Consider the following 18,139-nt stretch of genomic DNA (forward strand, 5'->3'; position numbering starts at 1 on the left):
CTCAGTTCCCTAACTTGGGGTGAAATGGGGCTTGCTCACCTGCCAGGATGGGGGCTTGACTTCCTCTTCCCCTTACATCCTATCTCCCATGATGTGCATACATGCTAAGTTACTCAGTTGTGTCTGACTCTTTGCAACCCCATGGACTGTAGCCCGCCAGGCTCCTCTGTCCTTGGGATTCTCCAGGCAAGAATACTGGAGTGGGTTGCCATTTCCTCTTCCAGGGGATCTTCCCGACCCAGGGATTGAACCCATGTCTCTTACATCTCCTGCATTGGCAGGTGGGTTCTTTACCATGAGCGCCACCTGAGAAGCTGTCAAGGTTTGTCTTATTTCTCCCAAATAGCCAACAGTGGCATTTGTCTGTTTCTGAATTACTCATATTGGAGGACCATCAGAGCAGTGTCTGGCATCCTCAGGGATGGAGCCCCAGGTCTGTTCTCTGTTCACATGATGTGTTCTTGGCTCATTAGTTTCTGTACAGTCATTCCTTTCAGTTGCTCTGTTGTTTTGAACACACTGAGGGTTTTTTGGTTGTTTCTTGTGGGAGGGCTGAAAACTCTATCCGGGTAAGGATGATTCTCCCAGCCAGCTGGAATTTAACTCTTTTATTGAATATAATATACATACAGAAAAGTGCATGTATCATAAGTAAGCTTGATGGCTTTTCACACACTGAACACAGCACCCACACCAAGGAACTGAAGGTGACCAGTATCCACTTCTTCCAATCACCTCCACACCCAAGGGCACCCCTATTCTGCTTTCTAACAGCCCTTGAACAGGCTGGAGTCCAGCCTCCCCTCATGAGTCAGCCTGACTTGCAGTTGCCCTCCATTTCAGAGTTGGTGGTTCAGCAGGATCAAGTTGGGACTGACTGTGGGGGGCAGGGCACTGATTCAGCACATGCCAACACATACCCGATGCTGCTCCATCCCCCCAGGAGGGACGCCTGGGGCAGGGTTGGCCCCATCCTGGCTGTCAGATGGTCCTCCTGTCTCCAGGAGGCCATTGAGGAGGTCAGTCCAGTGACTCAGTGTGGAGGGGGAAGGGGCTCAAATTCCCTTTCCATGTGCTTCTAGAAGTCCTACCATGTGTTCCTGGCAGCCAGAGGCCTGCAGAGCAGGATGACTCAGCGGCATCTACGTGCAAAGTAGCTGAGGTCTGCACCCTGGGAAAACCAGCACACAGCCTCGGGTTGGACTTGCCCCATTCGGTGCAGCCCGTGTTGTTTGGAAACCATTTCCCCCTGGCATCTATGCCAGGCTCTCTGTTTACCTGTGTGACTGTGAACATTGATGTCAGCTGCCAGCCTGGACCTGTTTGCCTCCTTAGCTATCCTCCATCCAGCCTCTTTCATGGGCCCCCACTGACCTGACTCCACATCACGTGTGTGCTCACTTCACTAATAAAAAGCCAGGTTTGCCTCTGTGCTCACCCTTATACATGTCTTGCATCCTTAGACTCTGACCTCTGCTTCCTCAGCAAGGAGCCACCCTAACTGTCTGGGGTAGGAGGGACAGAGGGCTGGCCAGCACAAGGGGTCAGGAAGAAATGCTTCTGGATTAGTCAATACGGCTGTACAGAGGCCCTCCCCAGGGAGCCCCATGTCATGCCTAAGTGGCAGTAAGATCTTCCTCCTGTACCTCTTGACATGGCGTCTCTCTGCTCTCCATGACTTCCTCGCTCCACTCTGTAGGCTGTGCTACAGAGGCAGGGAGCCCTGGAGAGGCGTAACTGCTGTCTCCACTTACTGGGAAGCCAGGAGAAGAGGTGGGGCAGGTTTCCTCTGACTCAGGCTAGGGAGGTCTTGGGAATCATCTTCTCAGAGGTTCTCTAACAGGTTGCCTAAGGATCACCTGAAATAGACACGTTTTTCAGGTTCCCTCCCTCCCAGAAATCTGCATATCTGGAAGGCATTCCAGGTGATTCTGATGCAGGTGACCCCAAGCCATAGCTTGAGGAACACTGATCAAACAACCCCTTCCCCAAGTCACAGGTGGGAAGAAAGTGAGACCCCGAGGGTTCACACCAGACCACAAGGAACAAGGTGCAGACCTCAAGTCCCTGCTTCTTTCCACGCCTGCCCTGCTCCTGTCTCCTCCCACACACCGGCGGGCGGAGGGGTGAGGTGGGCAGGGGGCAGGCTTATACCCAGACTCTGGGTTCCTCCTTAGACAGGGCTCTTGCCCCGCCCTGCCTTACCCTCTTACTGCCACCCCTTTAAACTGGACATTAAGACACAGAATGGTGTTTCTTCAAGGGCCAAATGTCTTCCTGCCTCTCTCCTATTTTTTCTCTTGCACCCCCTGTCACCCCCTACTCTCCTTAAAACACAGATTACCCTCAACCCCACCCCTCCATCCATGAGACAAAGTGGGGAAAGCCTGGCCTCCTCCCCCATGCTCCCCTGTTTGACCCACCTTATCTTTCTGACCTTAGAGTCTATCCCTCCCCCCGTAACAATGTCTCTGTATGTCTTCCCTCCAATGCCATCTTGCTCTTTCTTGCCTCCACTCATGTGACACCATCATCAGCTTGGCCAGTAGCACTTCCTTCTGGCCATACTGAATCCTCCCGATCCCCCACAGTCCACGTGAAAGCCCTCTTCCTCCAGGAAGCTTTTCTTAACCATCCTGTCCTAGCATTCTTCTTCTCTGAACCATCTGAGCAGTGAACCGTTTACTTGTTATCTGCTTTTATTACCTATTATATTCTGCTTTGAATTGTGAGCTTTAAGTAATTCCCAGCTACAGACCACAGCCTAGCAGCCTACGCTTCTAATTATCCACCCACTTAGCAATGTGCTTTGCACATAATAAGTAAGTAAGGGATGTTAGCAGTGATGGAGCCTTGCAATGCTAGAGGCCAGGAGACCTTGACCTGGAGGCAACTAACTGATTAGATCAGGGAATTTTCTAAGCCTCTTGGGCTAACAAACATCTAAAGGCTAACTAGAAAATCCAAGTCAGACCTTTCTCTGGATTCTGCTTCCTCTGTTGTAATGGACTTCCCTGCCTGTCACCGCCCTTCCTGTGCCAATGTGGCCAGTTCCACCCTCCTGCTCCCCACAGCAATCTCTCTTGCATATCCCTTGTCACTCAGTCCCAAACAAGACATTATTAATATCCCTGCACTTGCCAGTGGACCCTGGGGCTTGGCCCTCATCCCCCATTCCAGCTGATGACCAGTTCCCATTCACTGCACACACATTAGCTGAGCCTATTTGAAGCTGCTTACCTCAAAACCCTTTTGCACACCCTTGACATCCATGTCTCTCCATTTAAGACAACCATTCCTCTTTTACTGAGGATCGACCATCACTGCTTGGTCCCTTGTTTGCTTACAAACGTGGCAACAAGAAGTTAATGCTAAACACACTGGCAGCTTAAGTTCTGGGACCTGGGCCTAACTTTCAGAAAGGAGCCCTTTATTCTTTGTTTATTGTAGGATGAATGTCCTACAGAGGAGAAGGGCACTCTCCTGCTTAGGGCCCCTGCAGTCTGAAGGGAACCTGGGCATCCTCACCTGGGTGGTTTGCCGGAATCTGAAAACCTTAACACTGTGACTCGCAATTCAAATGCACAAAGCAGGCTCAGCTCCTCAGAGAAAGAGCTGTCTGTGACCCATGTGGAGCAAGTCTTTGGGGAGGACTTTGTGTCCTCCTTTAATAAGACCAGAACTGCTCTCCCTAACCCCCTAAATAATCTCCACAAAACAAGAAGTTTCTCATTAAATATAGCCATCTCTTCAAAAAAATAAAGATCGCTACTTACCTATATAGGTCCACTTGGATCCTGCAAAGAAGAAAACAAAGGACGTAAGTACAGTTGAGCTTGAACAAGTTAGAGAAAATACGACAGATTTTACTATCATTATTTGGGGGATGGGGGCATGCCACACAGCTTGTGGGATTTTAGTTCCCCAACCAGGGATTGAACCCAGGCTCTCAGCAGTAAAAGCTCTGAATCCTAACCACTGGACTACCAGGGAATTCCCCAGATTTTACTTTTAAATGGGCAAGATTGAGAAGGAGGTAGATGCTGAGAACTTCAAACTTTTTCATTGTGGAGAAAGGGGACTAAACCCTTTTGCACTTTTGGTGGGTATGTAAATTGGTACAGCCACTATGGAAAAGAGTATTCAGGTTTCTCACAAAAATTAAAAACAGAACTACCATATGATCCAGAAATTCCACTCCTGGGTATTTATCCAGAGAAAACAAAAACTAATTAGGAAAGATATATGCACTCCCATGTTCATTGCAGCATTATTTACAACAGCCAAGATATGGAAAGAACCCAAGTGCTGGCCATCAATAGAGGAATGGATGAAAAAGATATAGGATATATATATACACACACACACACACACATATACACACACACACATACACACACACATATACACACACACATATATACACACATATACACACACACACATATACACCATGGAATATTACTCAGTCATTAAAAGAATAAAATATTGCCATTTATGACAACATGGTGAACCTAGAGGGTATTATATTAAGTGAAATAAGAGAAAGATAAATACTGTATGATTTCACTTATATGTGGAATCTAAAAAAAAATGAACAAACAAGACTAGCAGTTATAGATACAGAGAACAAACAGTTGGTTGTCACAGGAGAGGTGCATAAAGGAGAGGAAACAGGTAAGAGAGATTAAGAGGTATAAACTTCCAGTTACAAAATAAATGAGTCACCAATATTAAACGTACACTGTGAGGAATACAATCAACTGTAGTATCTGTGGATGGTGACATATTTTAAATGTATAGGAAAAAAATCACTAATCTATATTCAGGAAATAACATACTGTTGTAGGTCAATATACTTTAAAAACAAACTCACTCATAGAAAAGGAGATCAGATTAGTGGTTCCCAGAGGGAAGGGGCTGGGGCAGAGGGAACTGGATAAAGGTGACCAAAAGGTTCTAACTTCTAGGAGTAAGTCCGAGGAATGTGATGTATTAATACAACATGATAAATATAATCAAGACTGCTGTGTGTTACGTATGAAAGTTGTTAAGAGAATAAATCCCAAAGAGTTGTCATCACAAGGAAAAATTCTATCTATATGATTTTGTACATGTATGAGATAATAGACGTTTGCTAAACTTATCGTGATAATCTCTTCATGAAATATATGCCACATTATTATACCACACACTTTAAATTCATCCAGTGCTTTAAGTCAGGTGTATCTCAATAAAACTGGAAGAAAAAAATTTAAAACATACAACCTTTCTCAGAGTCTGTGTTGGAACAACTGCCTCTCAGAACACCTGTGCTTCCAGGGAAAGGGCACAAGGCAATGATTCTCTGCAGGGGTCCAGGGGTCAGGGAGGGGGCTTCTTTATCAGAAACCTCCCGTATATCTTAGAAAAGCCACATTTCACTATCCAAATAGTTTATAAATTCACAAGGCTCAAAACTCAAGAGCCACCAAGAGGAACACAGTGAGAGCACTTCCTACCACCCAACCTCCCTGCTTCATTTGACTCAACCAGTTTCACAGTGTGACTTGCATACACGCATCTGTATTCTCTTCCCTTCTTTTTTTCACACAAATGCTGGCCTCTGGGAAATGCTGTTTTGCATCTTGCTTTTCCCCTACTTAACAACGCAGCCTAGAGAAGAGTTCAAGCTCATTCCAAAAGGAAGGTTTTTATTTGAGGAAGCTGCCACCATCATCACCGGAGTTACAATTCCACGGGTGGCGGCAATGTGGAGGAGAGGTCCTGCCAGGAGTGTAATGAAAGTCACCTGTCACCTCCCACTCACACCCTTCACTCATAAACGTCCTTCATGCTAACAACTAAATATAGTTTTAGAAAGTCATTGCACAGATAACCAGCAGGGACCAATGGTGTAGCACAGGGAGCAATAGGCAGTGTTTTGTAATAACATAAAAGGATAAAGAGTCTGAAAAAGAAGACATATGTATATGTGTATCTGAATTACTTTGTTGTACACCTGAAACTAACACAACATTGGAAATTAACTACACTTCAATTAAAAAAAAAAAAGTCTTTGTGGAGCTATGCTCTTGACACACTTCCCTCTTCATCTCCAGGAAGAGCCCGCGACCCTGAATTGAGACTTGGGGTGTCTGTCTCAGGACACATTACAGGGAGGGGACTGTTCAACCCCTATGTTCCTGTCTCCCAACTTCACCAGGTGCTTCCAGGATTCTGGGCCCATCTGCAGGAGGAAGACGCATATCTCCTTTCTCTGGGGAATTGATTTGCAGTAAAACTTACCTGACCAGTCACCTGGTGCTCACTTCTCACAACTGGGCATTTCCTACTCAGGCCAATAGTGCTTTTGAAAAACATAAGAGAATTTGGCTTGTTTTTCTTTGTAAGCTGGTTAATCACCTATTTTTTTTAATTGCTTTCTGTTTCATTTCTTTGTCTCAGTGTTTTTAATTTTCAAATTCAATTCTTTTGGTAATTTCTTCAAATTACACTTGCATGTGGTTTAAAGAGTCAGATGGTTCTATCCACATCAGGCTTTCAATGAAATATCGGTCCCCTAACACTCCTGAGTCACTTTCCTGTTCCCTATGGCAACCACTTTGAATTCTTTTAACATAATTATTTTGGCATTATCTCCACAACTCTATAAAAATATACCTATGTTGAGCCTTCATGATTTGCTCAGGTTTAGGCATTATTTGTTGACAGCCCACTTTGGAAGAGAAGGACTAAGGGCTCTTTCACACACCCATCTCCTTGATTTCTAGATAAAGCAATGAGAGACCATAAGGCAAAGTGGATCAATTCCCGTTAAGAAGCATTTCTCCACATTTCCCATCACTTCCCATGAACTTAGAGAATCTTTGAGCTAGAGGCAGTAGTCCAGACCCCTTAGAGTATTTGCTGCCTTTCCTCATCAAAAATGCCCACAAGCTTGAACACAAGAAATTTCACATACAGTTAATTTCATAGGAGGTCCATAGAACTGTGTTGGTTTTTTGTTCTGTGTGTTTTTTCCTTTTTCTTTATTTTACTGTAAACTTCTTTGCCACAAGCATTTTTGCCACAAATTGTTATTGCATAGTTAACTGGCAGTAAGACATTTCTGCCACGAAAGATCAAATAACTGGTTGACAGTTTTTGGTTTGGCAGTTGGATTTCTACTGCATTAGCATGCCAATGCATTAGCATTTCTTCCAGTTAGTGATGTTACTGATGGCTTTATCCAGCTGACCGATGATGATCGTTAGCACCAAGAATTGGTTTCTTACTTTGAAACACACTACACTAGAGGAAAAAGAGGCCGAGGGCCTCAAAGGTTGAGCCAGCATTTCCCACAACTTTGAAACATCTATCAACAGATAGGTGACAAGATGCCAAGAATCCAGCACAGGGTAGAGGCTTTCACACTGCAACACAAAGCTCAGGTACAAACATGCACCCTCATACTTGGAAGCTGGTACTTCTCTTAAGGAAGGAAAAGGGCGATGCTGACTGAGAAGACCAATCAACCACAAACAAACAAACAAAAAGTATAAAATACCATGAACGAAAGACTTGGAAGGCAAATGCTTAGGTACAGCCCACAAGATAAAATCAGTTATTTGCACAGTATTACTATGAATCTACATACATTTTAAAATGTATTCAAATATTTTATATTTGTTAGAAAGCCTTTTAAATTTTTATTTATTATGTTTCATTGTGTCCTTTAAACTTTTTATTGGAGTAGATTTACAGTGTTAGTTTCAGGTATATGCAAGCTGAGCCAGTTATACACACACACACACACACACACACACACACACACACACCTCCACGTTTTTAAGATTCCTTTCCCATGTAGGTCCATTACAGAGTATTGAGTAGAGTTCCCTGTGCTTTACAAAAGTCCTTATTAATTATCTGTTAATGTATAGTAGTGTGTATATGACAATCCCAATCTCCCAATTTATCCCTCCTCGCCTTCCCTCCCCCGCCGTAACCATAAGTTTTTGTACACTTGACTCTATTTCTGTTCATTATGTCTTTTTTGATGTCCTGCTTTTACTTTTTATTATTTTATTTTCTGCAGCAAAATTGCCTTATGGGCCAGCTACACCTTGAAAATGCTTGTGGCAAAGATGTGTACCAAGACAGGCCCAGGACCCCACAGAGCCCCTGAAACCTACTATGGTTTAGGTTTAGGGCTTAATAGTCCCTAAATTCACCTCCTCTGAATCAGCAGTTAGATGAAGACATTCAGAACCATGGTGAGCCCAAACTTCTATGTGACCCTCAAGTTTACTGCTAGCCTCTCATTGACACAATAATGAAAAGGGCGGGGGGTGGGGGCGGGGTGGGAAAGCATGGCTTGGGAACCAAGCTACAGAAAACTTCAAACCACCTTTCTGAACATTTTCCTTTGGCGTTCTGTTTGAGGGGTTTTATTAAAATACAACCTTGGATTTCAGAGGCAGAGGAAGCCAGAGGATTGTCACTTAGCTAGCCAGAGCACTTGGAGGCCCAGAATGTAAAATCTTACAAGGAGCAGGGAATTTCATCTCAGTGCTTCCCTGGAGAGACACAGGCCACTCAGTGATCCTGGAGGCCACCAGGAAAAAAACACCTGCGACCGCTGAGCAGTCCTGCATTGGCCAGAAATTTTAATTGCACCTGCACCAAAATCAAACCATGGCCTTAACAGCCTGTATCTTCTGCTCCTTTCCCCGAAGCTTGCTAACCTGAGGTTTCCATATTGTTGCAGCGCTCATCCTCAGATGAGGCATCAGCACAGTGCTCCGGTAAACTCAGTGTGATCGCGTGCCTCTGGGACTGTGAGGGCTCAAGGACACAGGCCTGGGGACATGTTCTTAAAAAGCAGCAGAGCAATCTTTCCTGCCCTCGTTTTGCTGAGCGACCCTGCTTGGACCTCAAGACTCCGTGCTTTGGGTATAAATGGCCGTGTCCGGAGGGGCTTGAAAGCTGGAGTCTGGAGAGGAGAGGCACCGTAAAATGAAGGGGTGGGTGATCTGGGTCAGGGAGTCTCACTGGATGAAGGTCAGTGCCCAGTTTGGTTCATTGTCTGCTAGAACTGAGGTCAAGAAAACTTTATAAAGGAAGGGTGCAAAAAAAAAAAAAAGGAAGGATGCACCTTTGGTTTATTTGGAAATGGCCCCTCCTGGTTTCCCACCTCTCGCTTTAGGGGCAAAGATCTTCACAGAATTAAATTGCCCCCCACCCAGGCAGGCCAGGCAAAGGACCCCCCCTGTGGCTGCGCCTCAGTAGCTTCCTGAGGGTGTCTGTTCTAAGAAGGTCATCACTTCTTTCCTGAGCACTGGGAGGTCCAGGTGGATGCCTGTTAGAACCTGCAGCCCCAGGTTATCCTGGGCAGGGAGAATGTTCTGGCTGCTTTCGGAGGAAACAATGTTTACAAAGATTCAGGTCAGGGGTTCTGGGCCCTGCTTGCTCCCTGTCCTGGATGCTAGAACCTTCCCTGACTAACCAACGTCTGGGGAGTCCAAAGCTGCCCAGCTCTCCACACCAGGCTCAGGCAGAGCAGGTTCTGCAGAATTCATAGAAATGTTACCCCCACCCCCTGCCCCAGCAGCTGAGAGTTCCCAGGTTATCTCTGGAAGATGCTTGGCTTTTATTATGCCCTCTCCCTCCCTGACCCCGAGGTTTGCCAGTGCCAGTCACTGAGAATTCAGGTGCTCCAGGAAGATCCCCTGGAGGAGGGCATAGCAACCCACTCCAGTATTCTTGCCTGGAGAATTTTATGGACAGAGGAGCCTGGCGGGCTACAGTCCATGGAGTTGCAAAGAGCTGGACACGACTGAGTGACTTAGCATGCACGCAGGCAGAGGACAGACCACTTTCTCACCCACTGCCCAGCTTAACCCCCCTCCACACTTGGGTTAACACTGACACTTTACATCTCAGTGAATTTCGCTCTGACTAAAAACCCAAGAAACCTGCCTGAGGAAGAACAGAATAAAAGCTGTGTTCTTAGAATCAAGAGGTAAGCAGGCTGGCTGCTCAGTGTACAGTGAAAGTAGTTTTTTATTTATTTTTTTTACTGAAAACTTTCCCCAGCCCAACTGGGAGAACGGAAAAGACAGAAGGGCAAGGAGGAGGGGGACAGGAGGGTCCAGAGGGTCAGACAAGCACAGCGGGGAGAAGGAGCTGCCCCCAGAGTGAGGGGAGAAACAGGCTTTCAGAAGAGGGTCGGTAAAGGGCTTCTCCCTCGTCTTGGAGCTAAAAGGGAGATTTCAAGTCAGACTTTGGGTTACAGTGCGGCTTTCTTCAGAGAGGAACATATATTAAAGTCTGCCGTTTAAGAAACTAATTTCCACTTTTATAACTCCTTTCTCCCAACCACTTTCTCCCTCACCAGATGAGGAAGATAACTACCAAGCATATCAAGCCAGCTAGTGGACTCGAACTGAATTAAGAGGACAAAGCTGCTGACAGCCAGGCTCCCTCTGCCTCCCTACCATGCCCCATGGGCACCATGCCCTCTGACGGGAGGGGGCTCCAGCTTTCATGCCTCTGAGCAGAACCAACTTCTCCCCACCACCACCCAACCAGGGAATATGGACTGGCAGCCATTCTCGTCACTCTGGGCTCTTCTAGCAATGTTTCAGCCTAGCCTGGGTCTAGGAATGGTCGCCGGAGAAGGCAACAGCCACCCACTCCAGTACTCTTGCCTGGAAACTCACATGGACAGAGGAGCCTAGTAGGCTGCCGCCTACGGGGTCGCACAGAGTCGGACGTTAGCAGCAGCAGCAGGAATGGTTGCACCTACAAATGTCCGTACAAACACTTGGGGCAAACTCTGTCAAGGGCACTAGGCACCATCTGTTACTCAGGAAGTTTCTGTAAGTCACCATCTGCTCCTCCAGAAAAGGGCTCGCCCAGCTGTGGAGACCCAGGCAGAAGCCCTCACCTTAGCTGCTGGCTGGCTACGGGCTTCCCTGATGGCTCAGAGGGTAAGGATCTGCCTACAATGCACGACACACAGGAGAGCCAGGTTTGATCCCTGGACCGGGAAGATCCCCTCAAGCAGGGTATGGCAACCCACTCCAGTATTCTTGCCTTTAGAATTCCATGGACAGAGAAGCCTGGGGGGCTACAGTCCACGGGGTCCCAAAAAGTGGGACACAACTGAGCAACTAACACTACAGTTGCTGGCTACAACTCGCCTCCCTGACCCAAGCCCCTCTACCATCTCCTGCTACTGGCTGGGCACCACCAGCCTCAGCCCTTCAGGGTCCTAACTAACTACACTCAGAAATAAGGTTATGCATGCTCGTCTGAGAGCATGTCGCGCACACACACGTACAACTTCAGAGTAGTAAAGCCCTTCTGGAGAAAAACAATGATTAGGATGAGATGCATTATCTCTTTGACTTGGAGGTAAAACTTAATGGTAAAGAGTCTCCTCCAAAGGAAAGCACCCACCACTGTGCGAACCCTCCCTGGTAGAGAGGCTGCTCAGGAACACCCCAGACACTCCTCTGCCGCCTGCACGTGGATCGGGGCACAATATTTTACATCCTGGTTCTGTTTCTCCTCCTTGGGTTAGCAAATTCCCAAGCCACCTCTCCAGCGCTGCGGGTGGGTGTTGGGGGGTGTACTCCGAGAAGGCACAAACGGATTTTAATGCGAGGACAATGTCCGGCAAACCGCTTCCCCACTACCCCGCCCACCCTGCGAAACCAGAACGGATCCTCCATTCCAAAGGAAAAGGAAGCATCCTTCGTAAAAACGTACTGTTGGAGACCCTGCAGGTCCTTCCCTGCTCCCCGCAAATGATTTTACTTTAACGAGCCGCGTGAGGACTCCTTCTGCCCAGGTGTGGCTGAGCGCTCGGGATTGTTCGGAAAGAAGAGGCAGAAGAAACTTTACCATTGAGCGGGGCTGGGCTGGAAGGCTGTTCCTTTAAGACCACGAGCAGGAGCACGGCCGCCGCGTGCAGGCTGCGGAGAGGCATCTTCGGGCGGCTCCCGGCGCGGGCGGAGAGCGCGGGCTGCGGGCGGCTGAGCTCCTTCTCGCCCTCTGGCTCGGGCGCTGGGGCTGGCGGGGCGCTCACCCGGACCTTGTGCGCGCAGCCGGGCGTCACGGCCAGCACCTCTGTTCTTTGGGCTCCTGGCTTCCCGCGGGCTGCTTTTATGGAGCGACTCAGCCCCAAACAGATGATGTCATCGGGTGGGGGGGAGAACGCCCTGCCTAGGGGAGGTCTGGCGCCCCAGTTCCAAGGTGAGTTGTAACCCTGACTTCAGCCGCTCTGCGCGGGGCAGTGGCCCGGGCGCTCCTTGAGCCGGGGCTGGCGCGGAACCCAGTTCTCCGTGGAAGCCGCAGGCGGGCGGGGGAGAGATACGCCTGCCTGGACCCAGCGGGGAGGGGTGCGTCCAGGGACGCGCTTCAGTGGCCACGACCTTGGGCTGTCATTGCCTCTACTTGAGAAGCCCCCTAAGTACAATACCAGTCTGGGCCAGAGACTCCTTCTGTGCCCCCATCGTGTGCTTGCCTGGACTGGGCACACCTTACGGACTGGACGAGACACCTATGGATTAGGAAGGATGGGCTGCATTCAAATTCAGAATTTCTGTGGACTGTACAGTCAGTTCACAGAAAGGTCCTGAAAAGGTCTTACCTTTGAAATATAGATGCAAAGAAATTAACAGGTAAATAGCATGGGGTTGAGGGTGCGCTGTGAAATAGAAATAGATATGTAGGTAAAAAGAAGAAATGAACAGCTTTGCTAAGCAATTAGACTTTCACTTCAGAGCAGGTAAGTAGGCAAAGCTCTTAACTAGTTCATAATCTCAATCTTTCTCCAGGAAGCTGGGGAGGAAGGAGGGGGTCTCTTTTCTGGGCACTTGGATGAAAGAAAGGGACTTGCATGATTTCTTGAGCTCCTACTTGATTTCCCAAGTGGCACCAGTGGTAAAGAGCCCCCCTACCAATGTGGGAGACATTAGAGATGCTGGTTCGATCCCTGGGTTGGAAAGATCCCCTGGAGGAGGGAATGGCAACCCACTCCTGTATTCTTGCCTGGAGAATCCCATGGACAGAGGAACCTGGTGGGCTCCTGTCCCAAGGGTCGCAAAGAGTTGGATCTGACTGAAGCGACTTAGCATGCAGGTCACTCAGTGCAAGACTCTGTACCAGGCATTTTGCCTCTTGGCTCAGATTAATGTTGGTGTCGTTTTCAGTGCGTATTATCAGCCCCTGTTGCTCATTTTTGTCCACTTGCCTCGCATGTCTGTATTCTTTTAAATAAATAAATGTATGTATATATATACAGTGTGTGTTAAAGTTAGTTGCTCACTTGTGTCTGACTCTTTGGGACCCCATGGACTGTAGCCTGCCAGGCTCCTCTGTTCATGGGATTCTCAGGCAGGAATACTAGCATGGGTTGCCATTTCCTTCTCCAGAAATCTTCCCTACCCAGGGATCAAATCCAGGTCTCCATCTAGTCACATGCTGATACTTGTTGTCTGATCCCCTTTGTGTTTAGTCCATGTTCAGTCGTTAAGTCAAAGGTCTTACTAACTTGCTGCCTCTGGCGTGCACTGAATTTTCCTGCTGCTGTGACTGCCACTTGCTGCTCCCACCACCAGTCTTGTTATTGGTGCTTCTGGCTTCTGTGGGTCCTCTGTGTCTGGTCCCGGTGGTTTGGCTCTGTTTCCTTCCTGCTCAGTGACTCTGCCTATTTTCTTGGCTCCCTGCCGCCCACAGGCATTGTTCAGATCACATGGTCTGCTGAAGCGTGCCCACCCCCAGCCCTGGTACAGGACCCCTGGTTTTGTGACCTGAATCATCCTACCCTCTTCTCTTGGCCACAGTTGCCTGACCAGCCCTCACCCCTCTGGTCTGTGCTGATCTCAATCCAAGTGGGCTCTCAGGCTGGCCTCAATGACTGATGAAGCTGCTTGTCCGTGGTAGTTTTGGAAGGACAGAGCAGCTTTTCTGCTGAAGCCACAGGAAGCACATGCCACCCACATTTCAAGGGGTGCTACTGTTCTGTTCATATCTGCTCAGCCATTGTTTGGGTTAATAAAGGGCTATGAAGTCTTGTTGAGGAAGTTGTTACAAAGACAGTCTTGTTACAAGCACTTTCAAACCACCGTAGACTTAGGGATGACCTTTTCTGCTTATAGCTCTTGATCAAGAGCCACACCTCTAGGGTGGTGAGTGAGTGTTTCACTATCGTTCTTAAGACATTCGTGTCTCTGATTCGTCATCAAGGGCTTTACAAGATGAAGTGCACTAGAGAAACACCAGAGGTTGGGGAGGGGCTGCTGCAGGTTCAGAAATGCACACCATGGAAGTGAAATCACTCACCCCCCATTTCACTACTAGTTCAAAGGAAGCTGGGTCGGGCACACACATTTTGTTACTCCCATTTCATTCTGTCTGGCTAAACAGTAAGTCCAGTTTCTTCTTGAGCATGCATCTCTAAGCATTCCCCAAGGATCCCCAGAGATGGAGAAGTTTAAAAAGGGGATGGATTTAACAGAATGTTGTGAACTGAGTTTGATGGAGAGAAAGGAGAGGGTTGGAATGTTTATTGCATAGCTAGATCAAAGATCTGGGTAATTGGTAAAGAATGGATAGCAATTAAAAGAGGATTGAGAATATAAACAGAGACCCAATTGTCCTAAGTGCTTTGTTTTTTTTTCTTTCTAGTTTTATTGAGATATAATTGATACATAGCACTGTATAATTTTAAGGTATACAGCCTTAAATGATTTCAGTTACATACATCATGAAATGATTTCCACAATAAGTTTAGTGAACATCCATTGTCTGATATATGTACAAAACAAAAGAAAAAAAGGAAATTTTCTTTCCTTCTGATGAGAATTCTTACGACTTACCCTAACACTTTCATATATAACATACAGCAGTGTTAGATTTGTCCCTTACATCCCTATTATTATAAAAATATAACAGGAGACTTGGAAAATACAGAACAAGGTTACAGATAGTTCCACTATATATTACAATTATTTTTTTAGTAGATAAATTAAGATTTTTAGTTGGAGTTTCAACATCAAACTCTCAAAAATTAGTTGAATATACAGAGAAGTAGAAGGATATAGTAGACGTAAAAAGCACTACAAATCAATTCAGCATAACTTAGATTTATATGCGTGCATGCCAAGTCGCTTCAGTTGTGTCTGACTTTTTGCGACCCTCTGGTCTGTAGCCCACCAACCTCCTCTGTCCATGCGATTCTCCAGGCAAGAATCCTGAAGTGGGTTGCCATGCCCTTCTCCAGGGGATCTTCCCAACCCAGGAATCAAACTCCCATCTCTCATGTCTCCTGCATCAGCAGGCAAGTTCATTACCACTAGTGCCACCTGGGAAGCCCTAATTAGGCTTTTAACTGGAAATTTATACCTTTTGACTGCCTTCATCCAATTCTCTCGCCCCTCTACCTCCAATAACCAGAAATCTGACCTCTTTTTCTATGGGTTTGTTTGTTTGAAGTGTAATTGACCTACAAGAGTGGGGTTTTTAAAAAAATTTTAATTTTAGTCTTCTGATATCACAGGGAGGGAAAGTAAACGGAAATGAATGAAATGATCAGACTTCTGAAACATTGAAGCTGAATATCAAGCCTCTCCCTCCCATACCTCAGCAAACAGCACAAACCTAGCCAGCTTTAGACCCCAACTCTGGGAACCCTCCCTGCTGGAGGCTTCCTGGGCCCTGTGCAACTGAACCTGTATGGATTTGCCTTGCCAGCAGCAGATGCGGCTGTTGTCAGTCGATAAATAGCCCATTACTCAATGGATTAGGGTAGAAAGTGCTACCTTAATCCATTAAGTATTAAGGTAATGCCCAGTGCTCAAGAGATAGCACCAGGCCAACAAATGACATGCCCAGATGGAAGGTTCCACGGAGCAGAGCTTCTCTCAAATCTCACTATGTGTGTATCAACAGGAGGGTGAGGCTGATGAGTCAAAGGGCAGAGGAGTGGAGGAAACGTATACCGGATTTTCTGTCAAGAGTTCTGGACTGCAGTGTCTGCCCCACCACTTAATGGATGGCCTTGACAGTGGTGCAACTTCTCTGAACTTCAGTATCCTCATCTCTAAAGTACAGATTGTCATCTTGGCCCCAGGGTCATCGACAGTACTGATATATGGCTGAAATGAGATTAAGTGGGTGGAAACTTCATTCATTCATTCACCCTTTATGTGCCAGGCACTGTGCTAGGCATAGTCCTTGCTCAGAGAATGTGTAAACAGAAACCATGTCATAAATATTAATGTAATTATTGGGTTGGCTGACCCCAAACAAATGTTTCGGCCAACCCAAAAGGATGATAATAAGCTTGATGTATAATCAGAAGAAGAGTCCTACTCTGTCCTGGGGCTGTAAGGGACGACATCATCTGTGTAAGGGTGAGATTCAGTGAGTTCCTAAAGCCTCTGAAATGCACAGCTAATGCCAGGCTCTTCTTTCTCAAAGCTGGTGCCGTCTGGCAGTATTTGCCCCTTACACAAGCTAACCATTGGCTTTTCAGGCATAAAGATTAGAGTGCAGAGATTTTTATTTCTTAAGGTGAGAATTCATTCTTCAAATAGTGTCAGTCAATGAGGAATGCCTCTTTGGATGGGGCAAAAGGCTGGTGGGAGGAGATCTAACATTTATTGAGTACCTACTGTTTTCCAGACAGTTTATTCTTACAACAACCCATGGAGATTAGTGTTACGTTTGCTATATCATGGAAGAGACACATGAGGCTTGGAAAAGTAAAACGCCTTCCTTGCATAGGTTCACAAGGTTTGAGTAACAGAGACTGAATTTTCAACCAGATAATTTTCTAGAAAGATTTAAGGCAAGAGGGCAGCAGAAGATAAGATGGTTGGATAGCATCGGCAACTCAATAGACTTGAGTTTGAGCAAACTCTAGGAGATAGTGAAGGACAGGGAAGCCTGGCGTGCTGTAGTCCATGGGGTCCCAGAGTTGGGTATGGCTTAGCAACTGAATAGCAACAACAATTTTCTGTCTCCAAGGCCCAGGCAAGCACTTTCCATGGCTGCAGTAACAACTGCCTCAAATGAGGATGCTGTATTTCTGGGTCCCTCTGAGATGTGGATTCTAGATGCTGTGATTGTGTTTTGTTGATCTAGGGTACAGTGAGCCACTTCTAGCAATCACATGATGCTCTGCCCAGGACCCGACGGTATCCTTCTCCCCAAGTACTGTGGGGAGGGATGCTGAGGGACCCTGCACTCTGATCACTGCATAGAGCGTCTGCCCAAATGGGATATGAGGAACCTGAGACCACAGAGCTTTGATTCAATAAGTTCTCTAGCAAAGGAGACTATGAGCCCAACCATGTAATTCTTTATTATATTAATGAGCTCTGCTTTGACCAGGTAAAGGGAGTGTGGAGGGAAGGTGAGGTAGAGGAAAGGAAGAAAGGAAGGAAAAGGCTAAGAGAATGCTTGGCCTGGGCGTTGGCTGAGGGAACAAAAGCCAAGGTGTGCATGGACCCGTTGATCCCAGTACAAGTGTCAAGGCCTTTGAAAATGCAATCACTTTTGCCACTTTCTTCACATCTTTGTTTTCACTTTTGCAGCTGTGGCTTAGAGTCATAACCTCTGTATGAACCCTAGCTGCCATGCTCAGTTTCAGGCAGGATCAGGTGGAGGGCAATGTGACCCACAGAGAAGAAAGCCAGACTCTTGACTCTGCCAGGAACCAGCTCTGAGCCCTTAGCAAGTCTCTAGCCCAGTATGTGCCTTAGTTTTCTGACCTGTAAGTTGAAATAAGAATGTCTAAGCCCAGCCAAGTTGATGGATGTAGAATGAGATCACATATGGGAAAGTACATTGGAAAACAAAAGCATCTGACATATATAAGATACTCCTGAGTGTGGACTTGAAACAAAAGGAAGTTGTCTTGATCTCAGCCTTGGTTCACTAACTTAAACTGAAATCTGGATTCCAACAAGGGGCCATGAGTTCTTACCCAGCCCCTGCCACCAATTACCATGGTAACTAGTGACTCTGGTCCAATTATTTGTCCATGGACTCCCAACTGCTGCTTCTGTCGAATAGGGAATAATGGCTTCTCACCAGGACTTTTTTTCTTTTTCTTCTGCTGGGACTTTTATAAAGCACT

At 46.7% G+C, this 18,139-nt stretch overlaps 1 protein-coding gene across 2 annotated transcripts in view; it reads right to left on the reverse strand.

Moving 5' to 3' along the window:
- Positions 1 to 11,980, reverse strand: part of CA12 (carbonic anhydrase 12) — a 62,205-nt gene extending 50,225 nt beyond the window's left edge. For both annotated transcript variants that reach the window (XM_068966272.1, XM_068966271.1), the window contains exons 1-2: positions 11,896 to 11,980; positions 3,777 to 3,797 (exon numbers count right to left, since the gene is read on the reverse strand). In XM_068966272.1, the coding sequence (XP_068822373.1) occupies positions 3,777 to 3,797; positions 11,896 to 11,980 (106 nt within the window). The remainder of the gene's footprint in view (positions 1 to 3,776; positions 3,798 to 11,895) is intronic.
- Positions 11,981 to 18,139: the final 6,159 nt, after the last annotated feature.

This window comes from Capricornis sumatraensis, chromosome 2 (genome assembly GCF_032405125.1).
Source record: "Capricornis sumatraensis isolate serow.1 chromosome 2, serow.2, whole genome shotgun sequence".
Taxonomy (NCBI): domain Eukaryota; kingdom Metazoa; phylum Chordata; class Mammalia; order Artiodactyla; family Bovidae; genus Capricornis; species Capricornis sumatraensis.